At 47.7% G+C, this 22,348-nt stretch overlaps 8 protein-coding genes across 8 annotated transcripts; 3 read left to right on the top strand and 5 right to left on the bottom strand.

Moving 5' to 3' along the window:
- Positions 1–223: 223 nt before the first annotated feature.
- F5147DRAFT_838048 (uncharacterized protein) lies at positions 224–2,542 on the bottom strand. Its single transcript, XM_041444120.1, has 7 exons — positions 2,214–2,542; positions 1,799–2,153; positions 1,731–1,745; positions 1,563–1,678; positions 727–1,508; positions 277–679; positions 224–243 (listed from the first exon to the last, which is right to left on the bottom strand). Exons 1-6 carry the CDS (start codon positions 2,443–2,445, stop codon positions 524–526), a joined length of 1,656 nt encoding a protein of 551 aa, XP_041291425.1. The 5' UTR covers positions 2,446–2,542; the 3' UTR covers positions 224–243; positions 277–523.
- Positions 2,543–3,246: 704 nt separating this feature from the next.
- On the bottom strand, positions 3,247–5,183 carry F5147DRAFT_775180 (uncharacterized protein; the record flags this gene model as incomplete). Its single annotated transcript, XM_041441679.1, has 5 exons — positions 3,247–3,411; positions 3,459–4,240; positions 4,295–4,410; positions 4,531–4,885; positions 4,946–5,183. 5 exons carry the CDS (start codon positions 5,181–5,183, stop codon positions 3,247–3,249), a joined length of 1,656 nt encoding a protein of 551 aa, XP_041291424.1.
- Positions 5,184–5,259: 76 nt separating this feature from the next.
- Positions 5,260–6,788, bottom strand: F5147DRAFT_702289 (40S ribosomal protein S6). Its single transcript, XM_041437780.1, has 7 exons — positions 6,696–6,788; positions 6,618–6,637; positions 6,513–6,564; positions 6,004–6,459; positions 5,840–5,950; positions 5,716–5,784; positions 5,260–5,662 (listed from the first exon to the last, which is right to left on the bottom strand). The coding sequence occupies exons 2-7, from the start codon at positions 6,634–6,636 to the stop codon at positions 5,653–5,655; spliced, it is 717 nt and encodes a 238-aa protein (XP_041291423.1). The 5' UTR covers position 6,637; positions 6,696–6,788; the 3' UTR covers positions 5,260–5,652.
- A 74-nt stretch (positions 6,789–6,862) lies between these two features.
- On the top strand, positions 6,863–7,949 carry F5147DRAFT_239323 (ribosomal S13/S15 N-terminal domain-containing protein). The gene is made up of 4 exons (XM_041428785.1): positions 6,863–6,938; positions 6,988–7,028; positions 7,088–7,288; positions 7,350–7,949. The coding sequence occupies exons 2-4, from the start codon at positions 6,995–6,997 to the stop codon at positions 7,628–7,630; spliced, it is 516 nt and encodes a 171-aa protein (XP_041291422.1). The 5' UTR covers positions 6,863–6,938; positions 6,988–6,994; the 3' UTR covers positions 7,631–7,949.
- A 598-nt stretch (positions 7,950–8,547) lies between these two features.
- On the top strand, positions 8,548–10,967 carry F5147DRAFT_239230 (uncharacterized protein). Its single transcript, XM_041428784.1, has 13 exons — positions 8,548–8,908; positions 8,987–9,019; positions 9,070–9,089; positions 9,142–9,156; positions 9,211–9,249; positions 9,305–9,333; positions 9,392–9,405; positions 9,461–9,496; positions 9,672–9,731; positions 9,790–9,924; positions 9,981–10,212; positions 10,269–10,326; positions 10,387–10,967. The coding sequence occupies exons 1-13, from the start codon at positions 8,836–8,838 to the stop codon at positions 10,585–10,587; spliced, it is 945 nt and encodes a 314-aa protein (XP_041291421.1). The 5' UTR covers positions 8,548–8,835; the 3' UTR covers positions 10,588–10,967.
- Positions 10,968–11,799: 832 nt separating this feature from the next.
- On the bottom strand, positions 11,800–13,807 carry F5147DRAFT_239216 (uncharacterized protein). Its single transcript, XM_041428783.1, has 9 exons — positions 13,782–13,807; positions 13,257–13,726; positions 12,991–13,204; positions 12,878–12,945; positions 12,765–12,828; positions 12,513–12,710; positions 12,451–12,456; positions 12,323–12,396; positions 11,800–12,268 (listed from the first exon to the last, which is right to left on the bottom strand). Exons 2-9 carry the CDS (start codon positions 13,432–13,434, stop codon positions 11,967–11,969), a joined length of 1,104 nt encoding a protein of 367 aa, XP_041291420.1. The 5' UTR covers positions 13,435–13,726; positions 13,782–13,807; the 3' UTR covers positions 11,800–11,966.
- A 2,298-nt stretch (positions 13,808–16,105) lies between these two features.
- On the top strand, positions 16,106–17,936 carry F5147DRAFT_702252 (uncharacterized protein). Its single transcript, XM_041437779.1, has 5 exons — positions 16,106–16,851; positions 16,904–17,042; positions 17,094–17,445; positions 17,492–17,635; positions 17,689–17,936. Exons 1-5 carry the CDS (start codon positions 16,168–16,170, stop codon positions 17,927–17,929), a joined length of 1,560 nt encoding a protein of 519 aa, XP_041291419.1. The 5' UTR covers positions 16,106–16,167; the 3' UTR covers positions 17,930–17,936.
- A 515-nt stretch (positions 17,937–18,451) lies between these two features.
- Positions 18,452–21,292, bottom strand: F5147DRAFT_753964 (uncharacterized protein; the record flags this gene model as incomplete). Its single annotated transcript, XM_041440268.1, has 10 exons — positions 20,410–21,292; positions 20,025–20,360; positions 19,625–19,972; positions 19,546–19,570; positions 19,442–19,495; positions 19,353–19,391; positions 19,280–19,299; positions 19,090–19,224; positions 18,923–19,030; positions 18,452–18,898 (listed from the first exon to the last, which is right to left on the bottom strand). The coding sequence occupies exons 1-10, from the start codon at positions 21,211–21,213 to the stop codon at positions 18,452–18,454; spliced, it is 2,316 nt and encodes a 771-aa protein (XP_041291418.1). The 5' UTR covers positions 21,214–21,292.
- Positions 21,293–22,348: the final 1,056 nt, after the last annotated feature.

Raw genomic sequence — 22,348 nt, 5'->3', positions numbered from 1 at the left:
ACATGTATGTGGGTGTTTCTTGGTCTGTTGAGAGGTTTATTGGTTGAGCAGGTTTATTTATTCGAGGCCAGTGAGTTACTGTGAGCGAGAGTCGCTCAAGCTTGCCCGCATGTAGCGTGGGAAAAACCCTCCATGGTCGTGGTATGGGTTCAAGTGCCTTTTCGCCTGAATGATTTGGTTGGTTGAGAACCTACTAGTATTTGATTTTTGTGGTCTTATGGTGAATTTCGGTGCGCTCTTGAGCTTCTTTACATAAAAGTATCACTCAGCTTCAACTATGTTCAACGCAGATAGGTATTCTCCGTATCAAAGCTCGCAAATGTGTTTTGTTTCAGCGTTTATCTCCATTTTTTGAGGAGCATGTTATTTTCCTTGGCTGTCTGCTCAAGGCATAGTTTGTTGTGTGGTACATACATGGCGCGCGCGGCGCACTTAACTCCACTGCAATAATTTTACAAGGAGGCCCGGGACTACGTACAAAAGAGGTGTGTAAATCAGCAAGAATGCGTGTGAATTGTATATCCTAAAAACCATATGGCTCCCGCCGTCTGATGCACTTTGGTTTTGGTCTCTTCCATTCCCCTTTGTTTGGGTCTGGCCATAAGAAAGTACTCTTCCGATATGGTTCGCCGGGAGCCGGGAAAAACCCAAAGGGCCAAGTAGGCAAGTAGCACATCTCCTACACGACGAGGTCAGTTCATTTCATAAACAATTTGACTTAATCACCTCAAAACCACAGGCCGGTCGGCACTTCACCCACACACTCCAGTCCAACCAGGAGATCAACCGTGTCAAATCCTCCTTCCATTCGTCCATGAGGGTATGTATGTGATCGGCTTCAGGGAGTTGTTCCGGAGGATAAAGGGGGTCGACTCCAATAATCATTCCAGAAGCCCACATCTTCGTGGCGACGCGACATATTTCATGCGTAGTTTCTCGCACCGCCTGCAGAAGCAAACGTTCAGAGGGCATCAATGTCGTCCCCTGAGCTACTATGGAGGCCGTGTGCGATGTAGCACACTCCCGAAAAACTGGTGCAGCCCACAAATTTATCGTGTTGGCAGTGACAGAGGTATTGGGAGGTAGAGCTGAAAACACAGTGTAAGGCAAAAGCACGGTGCGCAATCGTCTCTGAATTTGTTGTGCATGGTCAAAGATAGAGCTATCGTCCAGCGTCATGTTCAAAAGGTGTTGCATAAAATCTAGGCGGCTGGCATATCGATCAACCACCACCCGCAAGACCGTTTTCCAGTCAATGCCGCTGGTTGTCACGGGTGGTCGTGCTAACACTTGATCTAGTCTGTCTCGGACGCGTTCTATATCCTCCGATGATATTCCTCCCACCCGATGATCCCACCGCTCCAAGCCTACACGGCGCGGCACCAAGGAAGGAACAAGAGCGGTGTCGTAGAAAGAGACGAGCCCAGAAAAATCAAGGATAATTCGGGTCTCCCCTGGATAATTTTCGCGCCATGAAGTAGCATGCATTAATTCAAAAGCTTGATACACTAATGTCCGAGAATCAATCAGACCTATTCCAAAACATGGATATGATTTCTCACCGGTAGTGGGGTCCTCTGGCAAATCTGTAGGCGGGCCGCTGGCGATGCGGGTGCTCTCGATATTCAAGAACGACACGACCTCCATGTGAGAGGTAAAGTCACAGATCATGATCTCACTATGACCGTCGTTAATAACATATCCTCAATGAACTGTGTATGGGTCCGCACAAATTCGGTTCCATCCTATAACTCGCAAATCAGCGTAGGGCATTGACGCATCTCAAAATCTAACGAACCTCACAAAGCCATTCAAGCCATACTTTTGACCCCATTTGCACAGATCCTTAATGCGCTGCCCTTCATTCCATACCCACTCAGGTTTCATTTCCGACCATGCAACGAGATCTTGAGTGTCCATGGTGCCCTCAAGGATGTTTGCAGCACTGCTTCCGTCAAAATAGAGCACTTTCATCGGCCGAGTGACTGCAAGGGTGAGGTGCCAGCATCCTGTTTCAATTGGCCCTTTGGAGAATATTAGGGAGTGATCTGGCTCTACAGCCACCCAATCTAAAGCGGTCGGCATATGGGGACCGGCGGCTCCATGGTAGAGGAGAGTGCCCACGGGAACAGTCCCTGGGACTATTGTATGACCTGCAGAACGTAAATGATCAGTCATGACGTCTGCGCGTGGCGTTCGGTATTTTTAGATACCAATACGATAATGCGTGTTTGCCCAGTGTTGAAGCAGAGAATTGGCCGTGTCGAACACCAGATGTCCTGTCCCGTTCACTGCAGGCGCTTTATGAAGATCCCATTGTCCAAGATCATTTTCGGCCGGGTAAAAGGATGGAGGTGTATGACTCAACAGAGGTGTCTGTGCAGCCAAAGCTCGTTCAAAGGCGAGAAAAAGCCAAACAGTTACAGCGTTCTTTGCAGCCAGCATGTCGACAAAGGGTCAAGGTGTACTGGACCACAGCAACGTCTGGTTGAAATGCACCGTTGTGTCGGACGGTGGAGGAAAATTACCATTAATGCTGTGGGGGCCACATTAATGTCCTTTTCCCGCTTGGGCGCATCCCCGGCTCCAAGGGGGCAAAGTTTGTTTTGATGACCGGGAACTTGAATTTGAATTTGAGTTTTATATTTGGCCATCTACGCTCACATAAGCTCAGGTAACTAGGTTCCTTGGCGCTGGCTGATTGTTCCAGACGTGGGGTAGAGAAGTACTTCTAAGTTCTTGTATCATGTGGACCGCATTTTTGTGATCTGTCAAAACGGAGTAGGGTTCTTGCGGGTTAGCGTGAATAGACAGGCCCGTGTTACGTGAGCTTTATTCGGTATCGGATGTTTACATAAACAAATTTCAATGTATTCCATTTAAGTTGCTGAATGATTCAGAAGGTCACCAGCTGAAACCGCCCGGATGTTCCGAATGATTTGCTTGGTTAAGAACCTACTAGTATTTGGTTTTCGTGGTCTTATGATCAATTTCGGTGCGCTCTTGAGGCTCACTTATGTTCAACGCAGTTAGGTATTCCCCGTATCAACGCTACGTTTTGATTCAGCGTTTATCTCCATTTTTTGAGGAGCGTTATTTTCCTTGGCTGTCTTCCCGAGTTTGTTGTGTGGTACACACATGGCGCGCTCGGCGCGCTTAACTCCACTGCAATAGTTTACAAGGAGGCCCGGGACTACGTACAAAAGAGATGTATAAATCAGCAAGAATGCATGTGAATCATATACCCTAAAAAACATATGGCTCCCGCCGTCTGATGCACTTTGGCTGTGGTCTCTTCCATTCCCCTTTCTTTGGGTCTGGCCATAAGGAAGCACTATCCCATTGGGGGTGATATGGTTCTCCGGGAGCCGGGAAAAACCCAAAGGGCCAAGTAGGCAAGTAGCACATCTCCTATACGACGAGGTCAGTTCATTTCGTAAACAATTTGACTTGATTACCTCAAAACCACAGGCCGGTCGGCACTTCACCCACGCGCTCCAGTCCAACCAGGAGATCAACTGTGTCAAATCCTCCTTCCATTCACCCATGAGGGTATGTATGCGATCGGCTTCAGGGCGTTGTTCCGGAGGATAAAGGGGGTCGACTCCAATAATCATTCCAGAAGCCCACATCTTCGTGGCGACGCGGCATATTTCATGCGTAGTTTCTCGCACCGCCTGCAGAAGCAAACGTTCAGAGGGCATCAATGTCGTCCCCCGAGCTACTATGGAGGCCGTGTGCGATGTAGCACACTCCCGAAAAACTGGTGCAGCCCACAAATTTATCGTGTTGGCAGTGACAGAGGTATTGGGAGGTAGAGCTGAAAACACAGTGTAAGGCAAAAGCACGGTGCGCAATCGTCTCTGAATTTGTTGTGCATGGTCAAAGATAGAGCTATCGTCCAGCGTCATGTTCAAAAGGTGTTGCATAAAATCCAGGCGACTAGCATATCGATCAACCACCACCCGCAAGATCGTTTTCCAGTCAATGCCGCTGGTTGTCGCGGGCGGTCGTGCTAACACTTGATCTAGCCTGTCTCGGACGCGTTCTATATCCTCCGATGATATTCCTCCCACCCGATGATCCCACCGCTCCAAGCCTACACGGCGCGGCACCAAGGAAGGAACAAGAGCGGTGTCGTAGAAAGAGACGAGCCCAGAAAAATCGAGGGTAATTCGGGTCTCTCCTGGATAATTTTCGCGCCATGAAGTAGCATGCATTAATTCAAAAACCTGATACACTAATGTCCGAGAATAAATCAGACCTGTTCCAAAACATGGATATGATCGCTTACCAGTAGTGGGATCCTCTGGAATATTCGTAGGCGGGCCGCGGCCGATGTGGGTGTTCTCGAGATTTAGGAACGAAACGACCTCCATGTGAGAGGTAAAGTCACAGATCATGATCTCACTATGACCGTCGTTAATAACATATCGCCAAGGAACGACATATGGGTTCGCACAAATTCATTTCCATCCTATAACTCACAAATCAGCATAGAGCATTCATGTATCTCAAAATCCAACGAACCTCACGAAGCCATTCAGGCCATACTTTTGACCCCATTTACACAGATCCTTAATGCGCTGCCCTTCATTCCATATCCACTCGGGTTTCATTTTCGACCATGCCACGAGATCTTGAGCGTCCATGGTGCCCTCAAGGATGTTCGCAGCGCTGCTTCCGTCAAAATAGAGCACTTTCATCGGCCGAGTGACTGCAAGGGTGAGGTGCCAACACCCTGTTTCAATTGGCCCCCTGCAAAAGATTATGGAGTGATCCGGCTCTACAGCCACCCAATCTAAAGCGGTCGGTATTTGGGGACCGGTGGCCCCATGGTAGAGGAGAGTGCCCACGGGAACAGTCGCTGGGACTATTGTATGACCTGCAGAACGTAAACTATCAGTCGTGACGTCTGCGCGTGGCGTTCAGTATTTTTAGATACCATTACGATACCGCGTGTTTGCCCAGTGTTGAAGCAGGGAATTGGCCGTGTCGAACACCAGATGTCCTGTCGTGTTCATCGCAGGCGCTTTATGAAGATCCCATTGTCCAGGATCATCTTCGACCCCCGCCGGGCGAAAGGATGAAGACGTATGACTCAACAGAGGTGCCTGTGCAGCCAGCACCCGGTCAAAGGCAAGAAAAAGCCAAACGGTTATGACTTTCCTTGCAGACAGCATGTCGACAAAGGTTCAAGCCGCTCAAGGGCCTTTGTAGGTTTAGTTATATACTCAGTGGGCGCATTCATAAAGTTATGGTTTGATCCCCTTCATCATGATGCTCCAGTTGTTACGGTATCATGTGACCTGCGGCAGAAGGGAATGACCAAGCAGGGCGAGCGAACGCCGAGTGTCCATCAAATGAGACATCAGACCCATCTTATTGGCAAGAGTCGATTGAGTAAGGTAACCTAGTCTGTATATTTAAAACAACACAACAATCAAACATGCGATGGCAAGCTCAGCGATCCAGCTTCAGAAAACACAGGGCTTCGAGAGCAACCCAAACCTTGGAGTACGTCGATATTCACTTGATAATGCCATATCAGCGACTGGCTTTAATGCAGATAGTATAGCGTCAAAGCATGGTGTGACATGAGGTACCATAAGAAGCATGACATGAAGTGTGGGATGATGTACGGGGATTATTTTACGCAGTCCTGAATGGACAACATGAGCACAGGACCCGGGAGGATGACAGTCCAAGACATACTTGTGGTGCGAGGCTTTGATGGCTGCGACCTTGGCCTTCTTCTCAGCAACACGCTTTTGGATAAGGGCACTAAAGGAGATATTACTACGGCGGACCGGGTTTCGTGCAGACAATTATCACTTACTCGTATTCTGCCTTCTGCTCCTTCTGGCGGTCAATCCGGCGACGGTTGAGAGAACGGAGGTGACGGGCGCGTTGCAGACGGATGGGGGTGACCAATCTTTGGATTTTGGGTCTGGGCAGGGAGAAAACTTCAGCCCAGAAAAAAAGCAAAGTGACTATACTGACGCCTTGGTGTAAGGTTTGGCGTTCTCCTTCTTCGAACTCTTCACCTCACGCCTCACAACGTACTTCCTGACATCGTCCTCCTTCGACAAGTTGAAGAACCTTCTGATCTTCGTTGCCCTTTTAGGACCAAGTCGCTTGGGCAGGACAGTGTCGGTGAGCCCAGGGATATCATTGTCGCCCTGCTTAACGATGACGACGGAGAGGACAGCAATGTCCGGGCCAACAATGCAACCACGGACAGATTTGCGCTTCCTCTCGCCTGCGCGGCTTGCGCGATAGCAAGAGTGGTTGTCGGTCAAGAGAAGTCTGATACGGGAAGGGAGTAGGACACCCTGCATCATGGGGAAACCTTGCTTGTCGTTACCACCAGTGATACGGAAAATGTAACCCTTCCATTCGTCTCCAAGGATGTCTGCCTCTACCTCTTGCGAGATCTTCTTGTCGAAGAAGATGCGGCTAGTTTCAAGTACTTTGGTTAGTTTTCAAAGGAAGAGTTGTGCCAATCATACAATCTTCTCTCCTCGTCAATGTTGATAGTCTTTTGAGCCCCAGTGGCGGGGTCTGGATAGAATGTCAGTTCAAATCGTATTGAGCATATTGGACATCAAACGTACTGGCAATGTTGATCTTCATACTGCCCACGGAGAACTGTCAATACGAGCTCAAATTTGATATCAACATTGATAATTCACCTTACGAAAGGGAAATAGGCCTTGTCACCGTGGGCTGCAGCGACGAGGAGGAGTCTTGATCTTGTTGGTTAGCCTGGGCCTTGTATTCAACAGTGGCAGATTCCGGCTTGTGGCTGAAGTGGAAAATAAGGTTTGCTACTATACAGTTACTAAGCCACATACCAACTCGTCACGCGTCACATCACCTTTCTGTGAACGCGTCCAACGACACTCCTCAAGACATCCCCTCCGTCAACAAAAACTGTGAGCGTTCTGCGAAGTAGTGTTGTTTAAAGCTGACAAGATGGTACAGATTCATCATGGGTCGTATGCACGCTCCTGGCAAGGGCATTTGTGCGTAGCAAAAATGTCTTCTATTGATATATGGGATCTATCCTGATCATCTTCATCAGCGTCCTCCGCCCTTCCTTACAAACGTTCCCCTCCTTCGTGGCTCAAGACCACTCCAGATGAAGTCGTCGAGCACATCATGAAATTGGCTCGCAAGGGTCTCACTCCTTCTCAAATCGGTGTTACCCTCCGTGACTCGCATGGTATCCCTCAAGTGCGCTTCGTCACTGGTAACAAAATCCTCCGTATCCTCAAATCCAACGGTGCGTGCTTCACCGACCAATTACTTCGCCAAACACTCATGCATTGAACTGTCATCTGCCTCGTTGCCGTGCATTTCTGCTACTGCATCTCGTTTTGTACATGCCTTTTGTTTGGGGATAGGAGTGGCACCATCCATCCCAGAGGACCTTTGGCACCTCGTCAAAAAGGCGGTGGCCGTGCGCAAGCACCTTGAAGTCAACCGCAAAGACAAGGACTCCAAGTTCCGTCTTATCTTGATCGAGTCTCGTATTCACCGTCTTGCTCGCTACTACAAGACAAAGCAGCAGCTCCCTCCTACATTCAAGTATGACTCTGCTACTGCTTCTACTTTGATTGCGTGAACGGTAGTGGGCTTTGGCGTGTAGTGGCTGTTGGGGCAGATTATATCTCTATCATTGTCGTACAATCCCTTCACTGATATCACGCAAAAAATAGGCTTATGCAGAACTATGTGCAAATATCCGTTCTCGTAATCAAGGAGATCATAACCCCAGAGTTAAAGTTGTCCTTGGTATATCATCTCTATTACTCACCAGCTCTTACATTGCCGACCAGCTAGTCGACGAACATTTGGCGGTGTTAACGTTTATCCCTGAGTGTTTTCAAACGCAGTTCTTCAATTGAATGTTGGCAGCCTATACAATCTTGATGGAGCCGTCTTGTAGTGATGCGGCAGACTCATCATCCTGACCACGCGGCTTTAAGACAAATGTGGCCAATATTCAGCGTTAGCGAGAGGGGCAATTGGAGGGATTTCCAGGCTATTGCCAGGAGTACTAACAACGGTGGCAAGTTGTCAACTCGTAATTAGTCCTGACTACGCTGGAGCCTCTCTGAACGACATCCATCATCGTGACGTCAGTCTTAGCAATCTCTACTGGTCAAATGGTCGGCCACATTCAGTCGCCCTGTGCAAGACGTATTGGTAAGCAAGCCTGGTTGAATGCAATAATATGTCGTCGCTATGTGTTATCCTTTAAGCATAAATGGGAGTGCAAGCGCAGCACCCAATGTTCCCAGCCATGATACACCGAATACCACTGTCACAATTTTTGAACGGTCGTAGACCGCACGGACCCTAAAAAGATCTTCGCTAGTGCACAACACGGAATTTGAGGCAAAATAGAGGCTGTTATTATTTCTGGAATAATCATAGCTTATCATTATCGAGAAAGTTGGCGTGCGTCGTGCACGTGTCGATTGATCAAAAGAAGCAAACCCACAATTTTGAGACATATATTCATTCATGATCAATCAATCAAGACCTTACTTTCCAGATCCTCAGTTTTCTCAGCGCACTCACAATGATGGGAGGGCAGATTCGCTATCACCATTCTTGGATGGATCATCAAAACAGGCTAGTACTAGCTCTGGACGTTTTTCATCATATGACGACAGAACAGTGCTATGTGGAGTGCACAAATATTTACCTTGACCTCATTGATATTTCGGTTACCAAACTATAGTACGGATAGTGGTATACTGCGAATGTCACCGCTATACGTTTGACAAGTTCATCTCTCACCCACACCCATTCTCTAACAATATGACCATAGTCTCAAATGACCCCACTTGGTGGCCGTCCATCAATGCATATCGTTTTGCTAGCTATTTTGGAGGTTCGTGGAGAGCAGTCGGATGTTGAAGCTGAGCGCTGACTTGGATATCTCAATCTGACCTTGGCTCCGGTATCCCAGTTGCCGCCTTTGTTGGGGTGATGTATGATTGGGGTGAGCACGATAATATCAAAGGATCACTGATATCTTACAAGTATTTTCAGCACTCACATTCGGACAAGAGGTATGTCGACGCCATGACCGGAGCAGCCATCTCGCTAAGAATCCTTCTATAGGTCGAACTCATCTGGGTGAGTAGAGTCTCATGGCAGAGGGAACACACATGAAAATGCACTTATTTACAGATGCAACGCTGGTCCCTAATGACAGTGCTGTATCTCAGTGTACGTAGCTTGTTTGTCATAGTTGCCATTGCGTGCTGACTTGAAAGTATCCTAGGTGCGCTACCTTGGAATCCTATCTGCTGCGTATGTTCGGAAGGCTAAACAATTGGTGTTGTGCTAATCGTCTGTCACTCATAATCAGCCTTGTTACCCTGAGTATGTCTCCTTGGTTCATTCACTATATTGACTTCTTCTGATTAACGGCATTCAGGCAGTCTTCCGACCATCTCGCTGACAGATACAGTGAGTCTTCTGTATAAATGCCTGCCATTCCCCTCAAATTAACGGTGGTGTTCTGTAGCAGTGGGTGCGGTCCTTTGCCGACTTCTCAGTCCACTAATGGCTGTCCGCTATGCTACCAAAGATGTGAGTCTGTGTGGAGTGTGTACTACCTGAGACTGGTCACTGATCGGATTTGTCAGGCTGGATGATGTACACTGTATGGAATTGGACGGTTTTTGTGGTATTTGCGATGCTGTGGGGTGAGCTTTGCACTTGCGAGACCTCAGCGATATTGGAATGACTGAAACATGCTGCAAGTCATCATCATCACTCGGTTGCATGCCATGTATCAACGAGACAGAATGATCCTGATATTTCTCGTTGTCACCTTCCTGGCGATCAACGCTTTTAGTGGAGTGACAGCCGTAATGTCAACGATGCATCCTTCGGGAGGTACGCTTAATTATACATGAAAACGAACGTGCATATGGATCATTGATGGATACCAGAGGAACTCATTCTCTCCGGCACCTACCAGTGCAGGATTAATCATACAGGAGATACCCTAGTTCTGGATTCTGCTGCTTGGATACTCTACATTGTGTGGGAGGTCCTCACACTATGTCTCGCAGTCTGGATTGCGGTAAAGCATTTCCGTGAACTGCGATTCCATCCAGCAGGAGGGATTATTGGGGACTGTTTTACGATGTTGATAAAAACTCATGTGCTTTACTTTGCGAGGTAAGTTCGTATTGTGATCATTGTCCTTTTTTCCACTGAAGGGTTGGACATGACAGCTTTGTTGCTGTCTCTTGCTTCCAGCTCTTTATGGATTTCTCTCCAACATCATCAAATGTACGTGAATCTTCCACTTACCTCCAGTAGACATGTGACCACGATCTATCATTTCTGTAGAGCCAACTTCTCCTACAAGATTCTTTGTCTGGCTTGTTTCAGATTTTGGAGGTCGTGCAGATGTTCGTGCTAGGACCACGGCTGATCCTTGGCATTCGAGAATATAATGCTGAACTCGTGGCTGATTCCGACGCAGCAACCGGCATGACCTCAATCGCTTTCCAGGAGCGTGTGCATATATCGACTAGCAGTCGTGTGTAATGCTCGGTGAAGTTGACGAGAACCGTTGTCTAGTGCTTGCAGGAAGCACGGGAAATTTGTTTTTTATCAGCTTCGTTGCGGTGCTCAAGTAGTTATTTAGTGTCACGAAATAGATGTCAAGGAGACACAGGTTTAGGCGATATTTTCGTTGCAGTATCTATTCGAATCATTTGCTATAGGTCTTGACATTGACAATATTAATGTTTCAACCAATGTCCTGGATATCTCTACCGTACCAACGAAGGAAAGCAGTGCCCAGAACAGGAAAGTCGAGGAGCGAGAGATGTTTATAGGCGATGTCGCCGGAACGTTAGATGCAAGTTTCTATTTGCTCCTGCTTCTCATCTTCGAGGACAACTCGTGACCCACCTCTCGTCGTATCGGACGCACATATGGTGTAGCTGTCTTGTAGCATATATAGGTATCATGCCTTTTCATACTTCATGGGCGCACAGACATGGACAGTATGCACGCATGTAAGCCAGTTGGCGTGAGTTGAAAACGGGAGGTCGAACGTTGAGATCAAATAATGGCATGGTGCAGTACATAAATGAATTGTGGACGTCTAATACAGATTCCTGGAAAGGCGGACTGGTGACAGCGGGCTGCGGTGATCATACGGCAAGGACCTCGACAGCCTCCTCACGTACTTGACTTGAGTATTTCTAAAAGCAGAGGAGGCGCGTCTGGCAGGCGAGGGTGGGTCGAAGAGTCCAATGTAGAACGGTCGACTATGCCAGTGGCTTTGCTAAGCCACCAAAGCTTTTTGAATGGTACGAGCGTGCTTCAGAGTGCTCAGACGATGTCTCACCACCATGCGGAGTGCTACCAGTGAGCATTGCCTTGCAGGGGAATCTGAACATATCCAAAGTACTGACATCTGAGCATCGGACGAGAATCATGAAACGGCTTGTCGGTGTGGTTCTAAACCCGTGAAAGGGACATGCAGGGACCAGCACCAGCGATAGTGAGTGAGGAGTCGAGCATCTGCTGCTTGTTGTCAGGCTGTGGAGGTGATGGCGACTTCGAGACAGGGAGAAGTGAATCCCGAGTCGATGTGGTTGGTTTGTGGCAGAGACCTGCCTCTAGGATGTAGCAGGTGATTACATGGATGCAGCCAAGATGTTGTCAACTAGCTTGACAATGGCATCGATGTTTGGGCCATGATTGAGGTTGAAAGCGCATCCGAAAATCAGGTTGCGGTCAGGACAATTTTCATCACGTGCCGCAACATATATGGGAGGGCGACTATATCATTAAGAAGATGTCATGTATATAGTACTCTACACCGCATATCTCTCGCTAGGTTGGATCATATACGCGATATTTGTGGCCATCAAAAGTGCAATATGTACACACTTAGTATTCCCGTCATCCTATCATGCACTGAATGCAAGCTTCGTTACCAACTTCCCAGCATTGGCGCCAGTGAAAAGCCTTCCCCAAACCTTTGGGATGTCAACGAAGGGTGCTTCCACAATGTCCTCAGCACGTTCGAGCGTGATGTCTCCCCGCTGAAGTGCTCCAGCAATGTCTGGAAAGGCTTCCGTGGCCACTCTGTTAGACCCGTCTTTCGGGAACATGAAGTCAAGAACAACGAAGCCTTTAATAGATAGGCGGTTGGTGACTACTTCAATCCAGGTACTACCCATCGTGGGTTTCCCCACGTCCTTATTGTATCCTGGGTATGAAGGTCAATAGCTATGCATATCGGCCAGATGTATATTATACTAACCTGAAATGGCGCCACAAGCTGCGATACGACCATGCTGTTTGATTCGTGGAATCACTTGATCCAGGACAAAACCACTATTGCATCAGCTTTAGTTCATAGAAGTAAAACGTCCTGCTCATGTAGCTTACCCGACACTGCATGCCGAAAAGCAATGAGTAAATATTCAGGATATAGACTACGAAAGACTTACCTGTCAAAGTATGCATCCACAAAGTCCGATGTGGCGTCAATAAGATCTTGAGGGAATGTATCTGATTTATAATTAAGGGCGACGTCTGCGCCGAGTTCCTTGATCCATTGGCATTTTTCGTCTGATCCTGCAATTCCAATCACTTTTTTCGCCTTGATCACTTTCTTGGCGTATTGAACGACGACATTCCCGACGGCACTATTTCCATGATTTTAGTGGACGGTACTATTGAACGGACCAAGATAAACTCACCCCGCAGCCGCGCTGACAATCAGCGACTCTCCTTCCTTGAGTTTCAAGATATCCCTCAGACCATCTATGTGCACATTAAACAAAGGATGACACTGCGCACTGATGACAATTACAGTATGCAGTAAATCCAGGTACCCCAAAAAGACCAAGAGCGGCAGTAGGTGACACATTTTCGGGTAGCCTAGTTAGGTCAGCGGTGTAACACCAAGAGAAAGCACTCGCATACATTACGGGTAGGCATGAAGATGGGTCTGTCTTGACCACAGCGTATCGTCGCCACCCAACAGTCAAACAGTAAACTAAGTCGTTTACCTTGAATCCATGGCTAGTGTTGTCCTTGAGTGCGAGAACACGAGCGATGGAATGAGTCGCCATTACATCGCCTTTACGCACAGGAGCGGTGTAAAGGCGTTCTGGTAATACACCTTTCTGGATCCATCCTAGAGCAACATGGTCAGCGACTGAGATCCAACCTTGAAATAGAATATAAACCTCGTTGCGCAGGGTCGTTGGAGATGTACAAAGTTTCCACGAGCATTTCCCCGTCCTCAACATGAGTCACAGGTTCTTCTGTCAAAGCAAACGTTGCATCGTCAGAAAAATCAAGAACTACAGAGTCTTGAGGGGAATTCTTGATACGCCAAACTGGTGTATGCGTTGGGAGGGACATGTCGACTTTGAGCACTATGGATGACGAGCTACTGTTCTGTGGGTTGGAGTACAAGAGGCAGTGGCCCGTAATATAACTTGTGGATATATATCTTGGCGCCTGCGAATATGATCAATCGAGTTCTGGATGGAGGAAGATCACATCAATTGTCTTTGAATTCTCTGGGATAGGACACCCACAGCACTCTCAGAATGGTAGTAGTCGTCTGATGAACACCCTCTGTCCGGTTATTCCGACGTCAACATCACTCGGGTATCCTAGAATGGAGATGTCCTCGTTCCATCCTGGATGACTTGAAATTACCTTGTTCACACAAGGTCACTCTCACAATTGTGGGTGTAGCGTACCACAACAATGCGCCCCTTCGTACTATCTTTTATGCTTCCCCGTCTTATATGCAAGACAACCACTCTGTATTCCAAACATGTCTCCTGGCCAACGTACAATAAGACGATGCTGTGCTGTTAATTTGTGGCAATCTTGTAGAGGTTAAGTATCTATTTTGTCTTGTCAATTATACGGGTATCGTCGCAGATTGGACTCACTGCGTTAATGTTTGCATCTGTGCTACCACGAATAGCTTTGACATGGAAAAATTATTACGCTACGCTTAAGCGAAGGTCGCATGTTTTTAGGGCAAGCGGAGTCCGCCACATGCTCGGGGGACTCGGTCAGTCAGAGTTCGCTCGGAATACGATGTACCAACAACTCGAATTTCTCGCAACATCTGTGAGGCCTGCGGATGATGTGCTTTGCCTCTAGATAGCATCAGTCGTTCCCTGGTCAATCATGTATGCATGTTTTGGTTTGTGTGTTCCAAAGTCGAATGCTCTGTCGTGACCACTGACGGTGATGTTGAGTGGAGTTGATCGCCATAGTACAATTAAACGGTCGTCACACGTGACCAATGCCGGCGGCGACCAGTCCGGGTTGTTCATATCTTGAAATAATAACAGTAAAATTTAAATCCATCTCTGCCAGTTGCAGCAGTGCGCTAGTCGTAAACGTTCGGGCTCATGCATGAATGAATGGCCGCCATCTACCGTACATAAGCTCAGGTACCTATCTCTCACATGAAAACGAGCGTGATTTTAGAGTATAAAATTAACGGCCATTGTAAATCTCAATTTTTTAGAAAAATGAATTGCGCAGTGTTGATGATCTGATCTTCAGATCTCAGATTCAAATTTTGCAGTGTGAACCCTGTGCGGCTGGATTTTTGAAACAAATGGTGAGGGCCATTAAGAAAATGCATCATATGAGTTAGGTGTCGACATCATTGTGACACGTCAGCTGGGCCTAGGCTCCGGTGTCTTCATAACCTCAACTACATCTCACCCAAAATTGCAGTATCATGATATGCACACCATTCTCGCAGGTTCATGACTACTTGACAGGGAAACAAGCCATGTTGGGCCAGCACTTAAGAACGGTGATGAGTGACCTGTTATTACTTGGAAATTGTTGAACCGGCTCCCACAGCAAGATACGAGCAAAAACTCAGTGAAGATCTCACTCACTGCACGGACCGTACATAATAAGTTCATTGATATTTTCGCTCTTTTTCTTGTAAAGGAGATACAGAGCATTGTGGCTGCACTCCCTCTGATATTGGTAGTACATATATCGGTTAAGTATGTCCTGTTGAGTGTATCCTAGCTATTATTTATTGTGCAAGCGTACTGTACAGGGAGGAGCAGAGTGAGGCTTGGCCAGAAAATGTTAATATTTTGAAACTACCTAATTAGGAAATATTTTGAGCGGTAGTGACCGCTTCGGGTAATTTTCTGGTGATAAAATTGATATGTACATTTATTTTTTCCCACAAGGTCTCAGCCAATTGAATTCATTTGTAGTTTATGCGAAGAACGTAGATCTACTTGGAGGATGTCTGAGTTGAGCATTTTCCCAAAGGTACTACTTACTAATTATCAGAGGTTTCTGAGGGTCTTTTTACGTTACACTGCTGGTACCTTGTTTTCGCCACAGCTTGGCAGCCGAACAGTGGCGGAGTGGTGACAGGTCACTACACACTCACCACTCTCGCAGGTTCATGACCGCTTGACAGGGAAGCAAGTCATGTGGGCCAGACAGAAATACCGAGGTCACTCGCGTTACGCATTAATGGTTTGTTATGTTTCTCTAATGCACTTTGTAACCTGAGCAGTGGTTTTGCAGATGCGGCGGCCCTACTAGCCGATGTAAGATCACCAAATTCACAGTTTTCCGCCACCTTTCGAGACCACCCTTACCGCGTGCAGTGGTCCTTGTATCTATGCTGGCACGAATCACAAGGTACAATCGTCGTTCTAAACATAAAACATCGCTGTGCTGGGCAATCTTGGAATGTGGCAGCGCGGGATATATAGTGAGTGGTGATTGAGACACGTACCTCTATATTTGAAATACTGTGTCAGAATAGGAAATTTTACTATATAAAAGCTAGGTTGCAGAGTGTGAGTTTCGGATCTTGCAATGGAGAACCGAACTACTAAGAGCTTTGGACAGGGGTCCTACTTACAATGACACTGAAATTCGGTTACCCTACCGTATATAACCTTCAACGATGCAACTCGTTCAGCATCGCTTCAGCCTCAGTCACTGAGACCAGCATACTACCGACTTGGATGGCTAATATCTTTACTCGTTACGATTTAGAACAGTTCAAATGGAAGCCCTTCAAAGGTGAAGGCGTCCAAAGTGGATGGGCTCGCCCTCTTGGAGGCGGTGAGTATGTCCACGATATTTTCAATCGCTATGTCAAGGGTGACCAAATATGTATTGTTTTTCGGGGTCACTATCGACTTGCATGACCCTGTGAGCATCACCAAGCTCCGCTCTTCCGCTCAAGAGTGCTGGTGCTGGTTCCGCTCCCAAATTCCTACCATCGCGTCATCCATCCTAAATGAATCAGATCACAAGCTGCCCACGTTGATCTATACAACTGCAAGTCCGCAAGAGATCAGCCAGTGGGCTCAGCGCACTCTCATTATCCATCCACCCTCACATATCGACCTCGCCCAATTACGGGTCAACGAGGGTCAGAAGAAGGTCCCTTCATCTGATGGAGACTATACACGGATGCATCTTGTCCCTGGCGAAATCGTTAACGGGGCGGTCTCCAAATTCGGTCTGCTGTTTCATACCCATCATTCGCTGTTCGATGGCACAGGCTTAAAGATCGTCATGAATCGCTACCTCACACAATTGGCGAAGGTGCTCTCCGACTCCTACAGCGGATCCGAGTTCGTCGAATGGGGAAATGAGTTTAAAAACCTTCCTCCGGCAGTCTACAACATCCTAAACTCCAAAGAAGCGCTTCCTATTCCGCCAGACTCGCTGGAGGAACCTAGCTTTGACCACGATTACTACAAGTCCCTTACAGCAGGAGTCGTTTCTGCCTTGGGCACGACAAAGGTGCTATTTATTTTCTTTCGACTTTTTTCGTGGCTAATTACTGAACATCAAGGATACATACGGATTTAGCGCTCGCCCTAAAGATACAGAGTGGCCGAAGACGCGTCGCGCCGAGGTCTCCTTCACGAGGGAAGAATCAGAACGAATCCTTACTGCCTCGAAGATCTCTGGGTTCACAATTACACACCTTGGTATGTAGCTACCTCCACCTCCATCAGTATGTCGGATTGAGAATCCACCAGCCCATGCTGCTTTAGCAATGGTCGCCATAGCTGATAATCCACCCAATTTGGCGTCTTCTTCCCACTACTTGAACAGCCCATCTCTGGCTAATTTCCGAGGCCGGTTGGATCCCAAACATGTGCTACATCCAGGCTATGCCATTGCTATTTTTATGACCAGGATTCCGGTGTCAGCATTCTTGTCCCCTGACGGAGGTGTCTTGCCATTAGACAGAGACATGCTTCTACAAGTAGCAGACATAGCCAAGGAACAGTATCGAACCATCACAGAATTGCCCGCTGGGTTGAGTTGCATGCCGCAGGTTGCTGAAGCATTCGCCATGGTCACCGTGCCGGCTGCATCTGCAAACATGTACGTGCGGGGTACGAATAATTCACGTTTGATCATGTCATAGCAGATTGCCACCCGACCAGTGTTACTCATTTTCCAGTGACGGCAGAGGAGAAAATTACTTGAATCCCACTTTCGCGGATGACACTGGGAAACCCATCCTTTCGGTGAACAAGTTCTTCACATCTCTGAACAGATTCGACCCCGGCCCGTGAGTTTTCTAGATCTTAATAGTTCTGCAATGCAATTAACTGGAACACTTAGATTCTTCCGTCTCTCTTCTTGGGGAGGCGTAGTTGACCTTGGCGCTGATTACAACTCTAATATCGTGAAGACGGAGGATGCGATGAATTACTTGAATCAATGGAAGAGGCCATGTTTATATCATTTGGAACCACATGAGCAACATGAATTATTTCTGTACATCATAGTGGCGCTCCTAGTCAGCCGCGCCAGTCCCCAACTCAGCATGAAGACACCAAGAGAATATATGATTCGCAGGTGATTGTAGCACGATAACATCGAATCGATTTATTTGAGGCAAACCATTAGCTTTGTCACTGGTCTACCACTTGATTTGGAGTGGAACTAGTGAGTTTTTCGTAGTTCGCAAACCTGCGCACTTCGATTAGGAACACGTCTTTCCTCTACAAAGCCGAGAACGACGGTGTGATAGCCCGCAGCAGAGTTATGCCTTTCTCAGGTCTCCGTTCACTGATGCGCAACTGGGCAGAGTTGCCGAATACAATTTGTTCGGGCCATCTGCAGTGTATGTGACGTACGAGTGACAAAGGAAGGACCTGCTATGGGACAAGCTACAGGTACTCGAGACGCGCTAGCCTTATGATATTGAACAGCTACAAATACAAAATCTGATCTTGAACACCAATCAAACATGGTGTAGTAGTATACTACGTAGCTGAACGCTGGTAAAGCGTACGTAGGAATTTATGACTAAGTATAACGTATGGTAGCAGCAACATTATCATAACATGAGATAATGTACAAGAAATCACCGTCTCCCTCCTTAGTGTCTCTGAGACCTTCTGGGCGCGGCAACGGGTTGAGGAGCTGGTGGGAATTGAGGGGGTATGTACATAACGTGTCTGCCCCTCTCGGCTTCAGCCATCAAACGAAGTTCCTCCCTCGCCACCGCATGATGTCTGGCTTGAACGGCCTGAATGCGTTGCGCCTCCCTGATTTCTGCTTGACGCTTCAACTCAGCGTGGGCGAGTCGTGCCCGTGCCATTCGCTCCTGAAACTGTGCATGAGCCTGGGCACGTTGAGCGAGCGCCACTCGCTGGCGGGCTTGCTCCTCTAATATCTGTTGCCGAGCCTGGGCATTTAACATATTTCCTGGGTAGCCTGCATAGGGTAAGCCATAAGCGGGTACTGCATACGCATTCGGTACTGGACCATGCGCATTCGGTAAGACCGGTAATGCCGGCAAGCCCCCCCATCCAGCGTTCATGGGCTGAAGAGGATGCATATTGGGCACTGGCTGAGCCGGACCGGCAATTGGTAAATCTATCTTGATGTTGCTCTCATCAACGTCAGGGTGATCGCGTTTGACATCTTCCATCGCCTTCTTAGCTGCTTCTTGAACCTGGACAGATAGGGTGCCGTCAACAAAATTGTTCCGTGATAATCAGCCGAACCTAATACCTCAGTCGCATGCCGCTGTTCTACCGGATCCCATAGCAGGCATTTGTTCTTATTAAAATGCTCGTATCCATTAATGATCTCCCGGCATACATAGCAAGATACAACTCGACAATTTGGACAGGTCATTTTGTTACACTGAGGTGCACGGTGAGCATGTGGTCTCACGACGAAGGGGGAAAAAAAGGCTTACGCCGTGTTCTTTTATGAATGCTGTGTGTAACTATGATTAGAGCTACTGATTGAAAGAGTTTGTAAGAACGTACCTTTCTGGCACTTCGGACAGTTTCGCATCAGTGCACGAGCTGAAAAATATTGTCAAAATAAGCCGCTAATGATCATCATGTGAACGTACTCATTGCTTCCTCAACAACGTGCTGCACGTTAAGGTGTTTGTCTGATTCTACTTCTGGAGGACATTGTGAGCGAAACAGTCAATGAATACAGGATCGAGGTTACCCTTGCAGCTCTTCGGTAAATGGTCCTATTCAAATGATGAAAATTGGACCCTCTTCTGCATGAAGGTTTGAATACGTACATGCTTCTTACATTCTCGACAGCTCACCGCACCGCAGTCCGCATTCTCACACCGAAAGAGCTTCTCCATCTCGTTCTCGATCACGCATTTATAATCGCAAAAAGGGCATTCCTCCAAGTTCTCAAGGCCGGCGTCCTCAATGTCCTTGCGCTGCCTTACGCGATGATACAGCTCAAGCAGCTTCGGTGTAAGGAAACGTTCCAGCTCGGACTGCGGAAAGAGAAGTTTGCATCCGGACTGATCCATGCAAACGATATTGGGATTGTGCTCGCCCAAAAGGTTGGATGCGTAGGAAGACATGCAACCTTTGCAGAATAGATGTGCTTCCGGACACTGGACCATCTTGTCCTACTCACGAGGTTAGATTATGCTTGCTAAGAGAACGAAGAAAGCAACAAACAAATGGATACGAGGAGAAGCAACAACCACATTCAATACCGTCTTCACATTCTTCACATGCATCATTGTCACTTGTTTGATCAGGAAGCCGCTGTACATCAGCTGACACAGGTGCATCCTGTCGCTGCAGAAGCCATTGTCGCTCTGCCTCGAATTCGGGGTCGTGCTTCTCTCTCCCCTTTCCACTAACTCTTGAGGGAATGGATTTCGGAACATAAGGTGGAGGATCCCGCTTCTCAGCCAAAAACAAATGAGTTGGAGCATAGAATCGACGTTTTAGTAGCAGCGTTCGGAGATACGGCTTCGGCGCGTATGGAAAGTCGACCATAAGCCGTTCCTACTAAGGGATCAAGATAATGTATCATACAAAGAGAAAAGTTACATACCAAAGCCAGCTCGAAGTAATGTATGCCCCCCTTAAATTCTCTGTCTGTCGCGCCATAATCAATCTTAGGAACAGGCTGCCCACGGGCAGCGCCTTCCTCGTCATCTTCGAGCCTTTTCCGTTTCCCCTTCCTATCGACTTTAGGGTAATTTGGGTCCTCAAAAAGAGAATGGAGAACAAGCTCTAGGACGTTCTGTCCGGCATTGACTGGATTATGGATGAATTGCTCCGCAAGCCCGAGAACATGTGCGGGTTCTACATCTGGGACAATCTCAAGGACGCGAGCAACACACGTGTCAGTTGAAACCTGGGCCTCCACCGGTGTTTCAGAAGGTTGGGAGGGTTGAGGAAGTGGCGCGAGCGGAAGCACTGGTGCTGGAGGGATATCTAGCTGCTGCATCAGCATGGGCATTGGTTGTAGCTCTGCATCCTCATCATCTGAATAAAAAAGCGGAGCGGAAGCGATTCTGTCTTTGCGAAGATGTTTCTGAGATGATCCGGCAGCCGGAATAGCTGCACCCTCAAGCAAGCCATCAAGAGGCGCCCCGATAACCGGCAAGTTCGAAGGACCTGGTACTGCATGTGTTTTGGCTGAGCGCCTCTTTCCCGGGGACATCGGTTTATGCTCGGGTTCACTATCAGAGTCTGTTATTTCGATGATTTCTTCAGCCCATAGACTTGGTACTGGTGGCGGTCGCGGTAGTATCCTTCGCTTTTGCGACCGAGGCTGTTGGCTTTGATTGCGAGTTACTCTGGATGTCGTAGGAAGTAGTTCAGGGGAAGAAGGGATGTCAATGACCTCCATGACGGTTGGACTTTAAGTGCGAGGAGCCACAACTGGCAAGTCAGTCGGGTTTTGCATTTATGTCTGAGCATAAAAATATCCACAAAATTACATATTGTCGTAAAAGGCAATTAAATTGCTACATTGTGGATTGTTCAGGAAACTCAGATACGGTCATTGTTGACTAAGCCACGCGCTGCCACTGAGTGATTCCACTGGCAGATGTTGGTGAATCGTGATGGTGATATTCAATATCACCGTGACAGCACACCTTGATGGTAGTACCCAAGTATGCGTGTTCGAAATACAGGCATTGTCGATTCAATGGTTCTCAGGTATGTCCGCCACATTGATAGTACCAAAGCTTCATTGCGCCGCAGGGACGCTCAATGATCATGAACAAAGCAGCATCAGTGTGGACCAATGGTCATTCCCGGTAGCGTCTCCTAGGCAATTTCTTGTCCAGCGTAAATATTCGGATGTGGAGACCTAACTATTCCCAGCACTCGCTCGCACCACCTCATCATGTGGCGAGGGCCGTAACAGGATCTTCTCTCCCGAGGGCCACGCACCCCATTCCTGGAGCTCATTATAGACGCCTGCAAAACATGAGGTAAATATGCATGCTTTTCTAGGTTCAATGTTCATTCTTTGTTTAATGGTTGCTCTGTAGCGTAATCGTGCGAATGCCACCAGCAGGACAAGGTATTCAAACAGCAGCCACCACCACCTCGTCAGCAGGGCCGCACTTCCGCGTCGAACATATTCCGGAGACTAGTTACTTGACGACTCTGGCCAGATACTTACCGCGTCTCTCATGCACTTGACAAACCTGTTTGCAGGCCTAGTTACTTCCTGCTCCCGCTAGGTTTCTTCTCTGTCAACTGAGCTTGAATGATTTCCTTTGCTGTGTATCAGAAGTGTGGAATTTTTCGACGCTCCACATGGAATCACCCTCGTGTGACCGGCCTCCTCCACCAATCAAGCAACTTCGAGGATCACGCTTGCGCTTACGCCTTCGTTCCTTTATTTGCTAGACTCAAAGCTCAACTATTATTTAGATATGTCTCGTACCGGTATCACCCACAGGTGCAAACCCAAGGACACATCAAAGACACTGCAAGGCATTGCCAAGCGTGATCATATGGATCTTGTT

Source organism: Suillus discolor (assembly GCF_016758755.1).
Source record: "Suillus discolor strain FC423 chromosome Unknown F5147scaffold_37, whole genome shotgun sequence".
NCBI lineage: Eukaryota > Fungi > Basidiomycota > Agaricomycetes > Boletales > Suillaceae > Suillus > Suillus discolor.
This window is presented reverse-complemented; position numbering and strand designations above follow the sequence as displayed.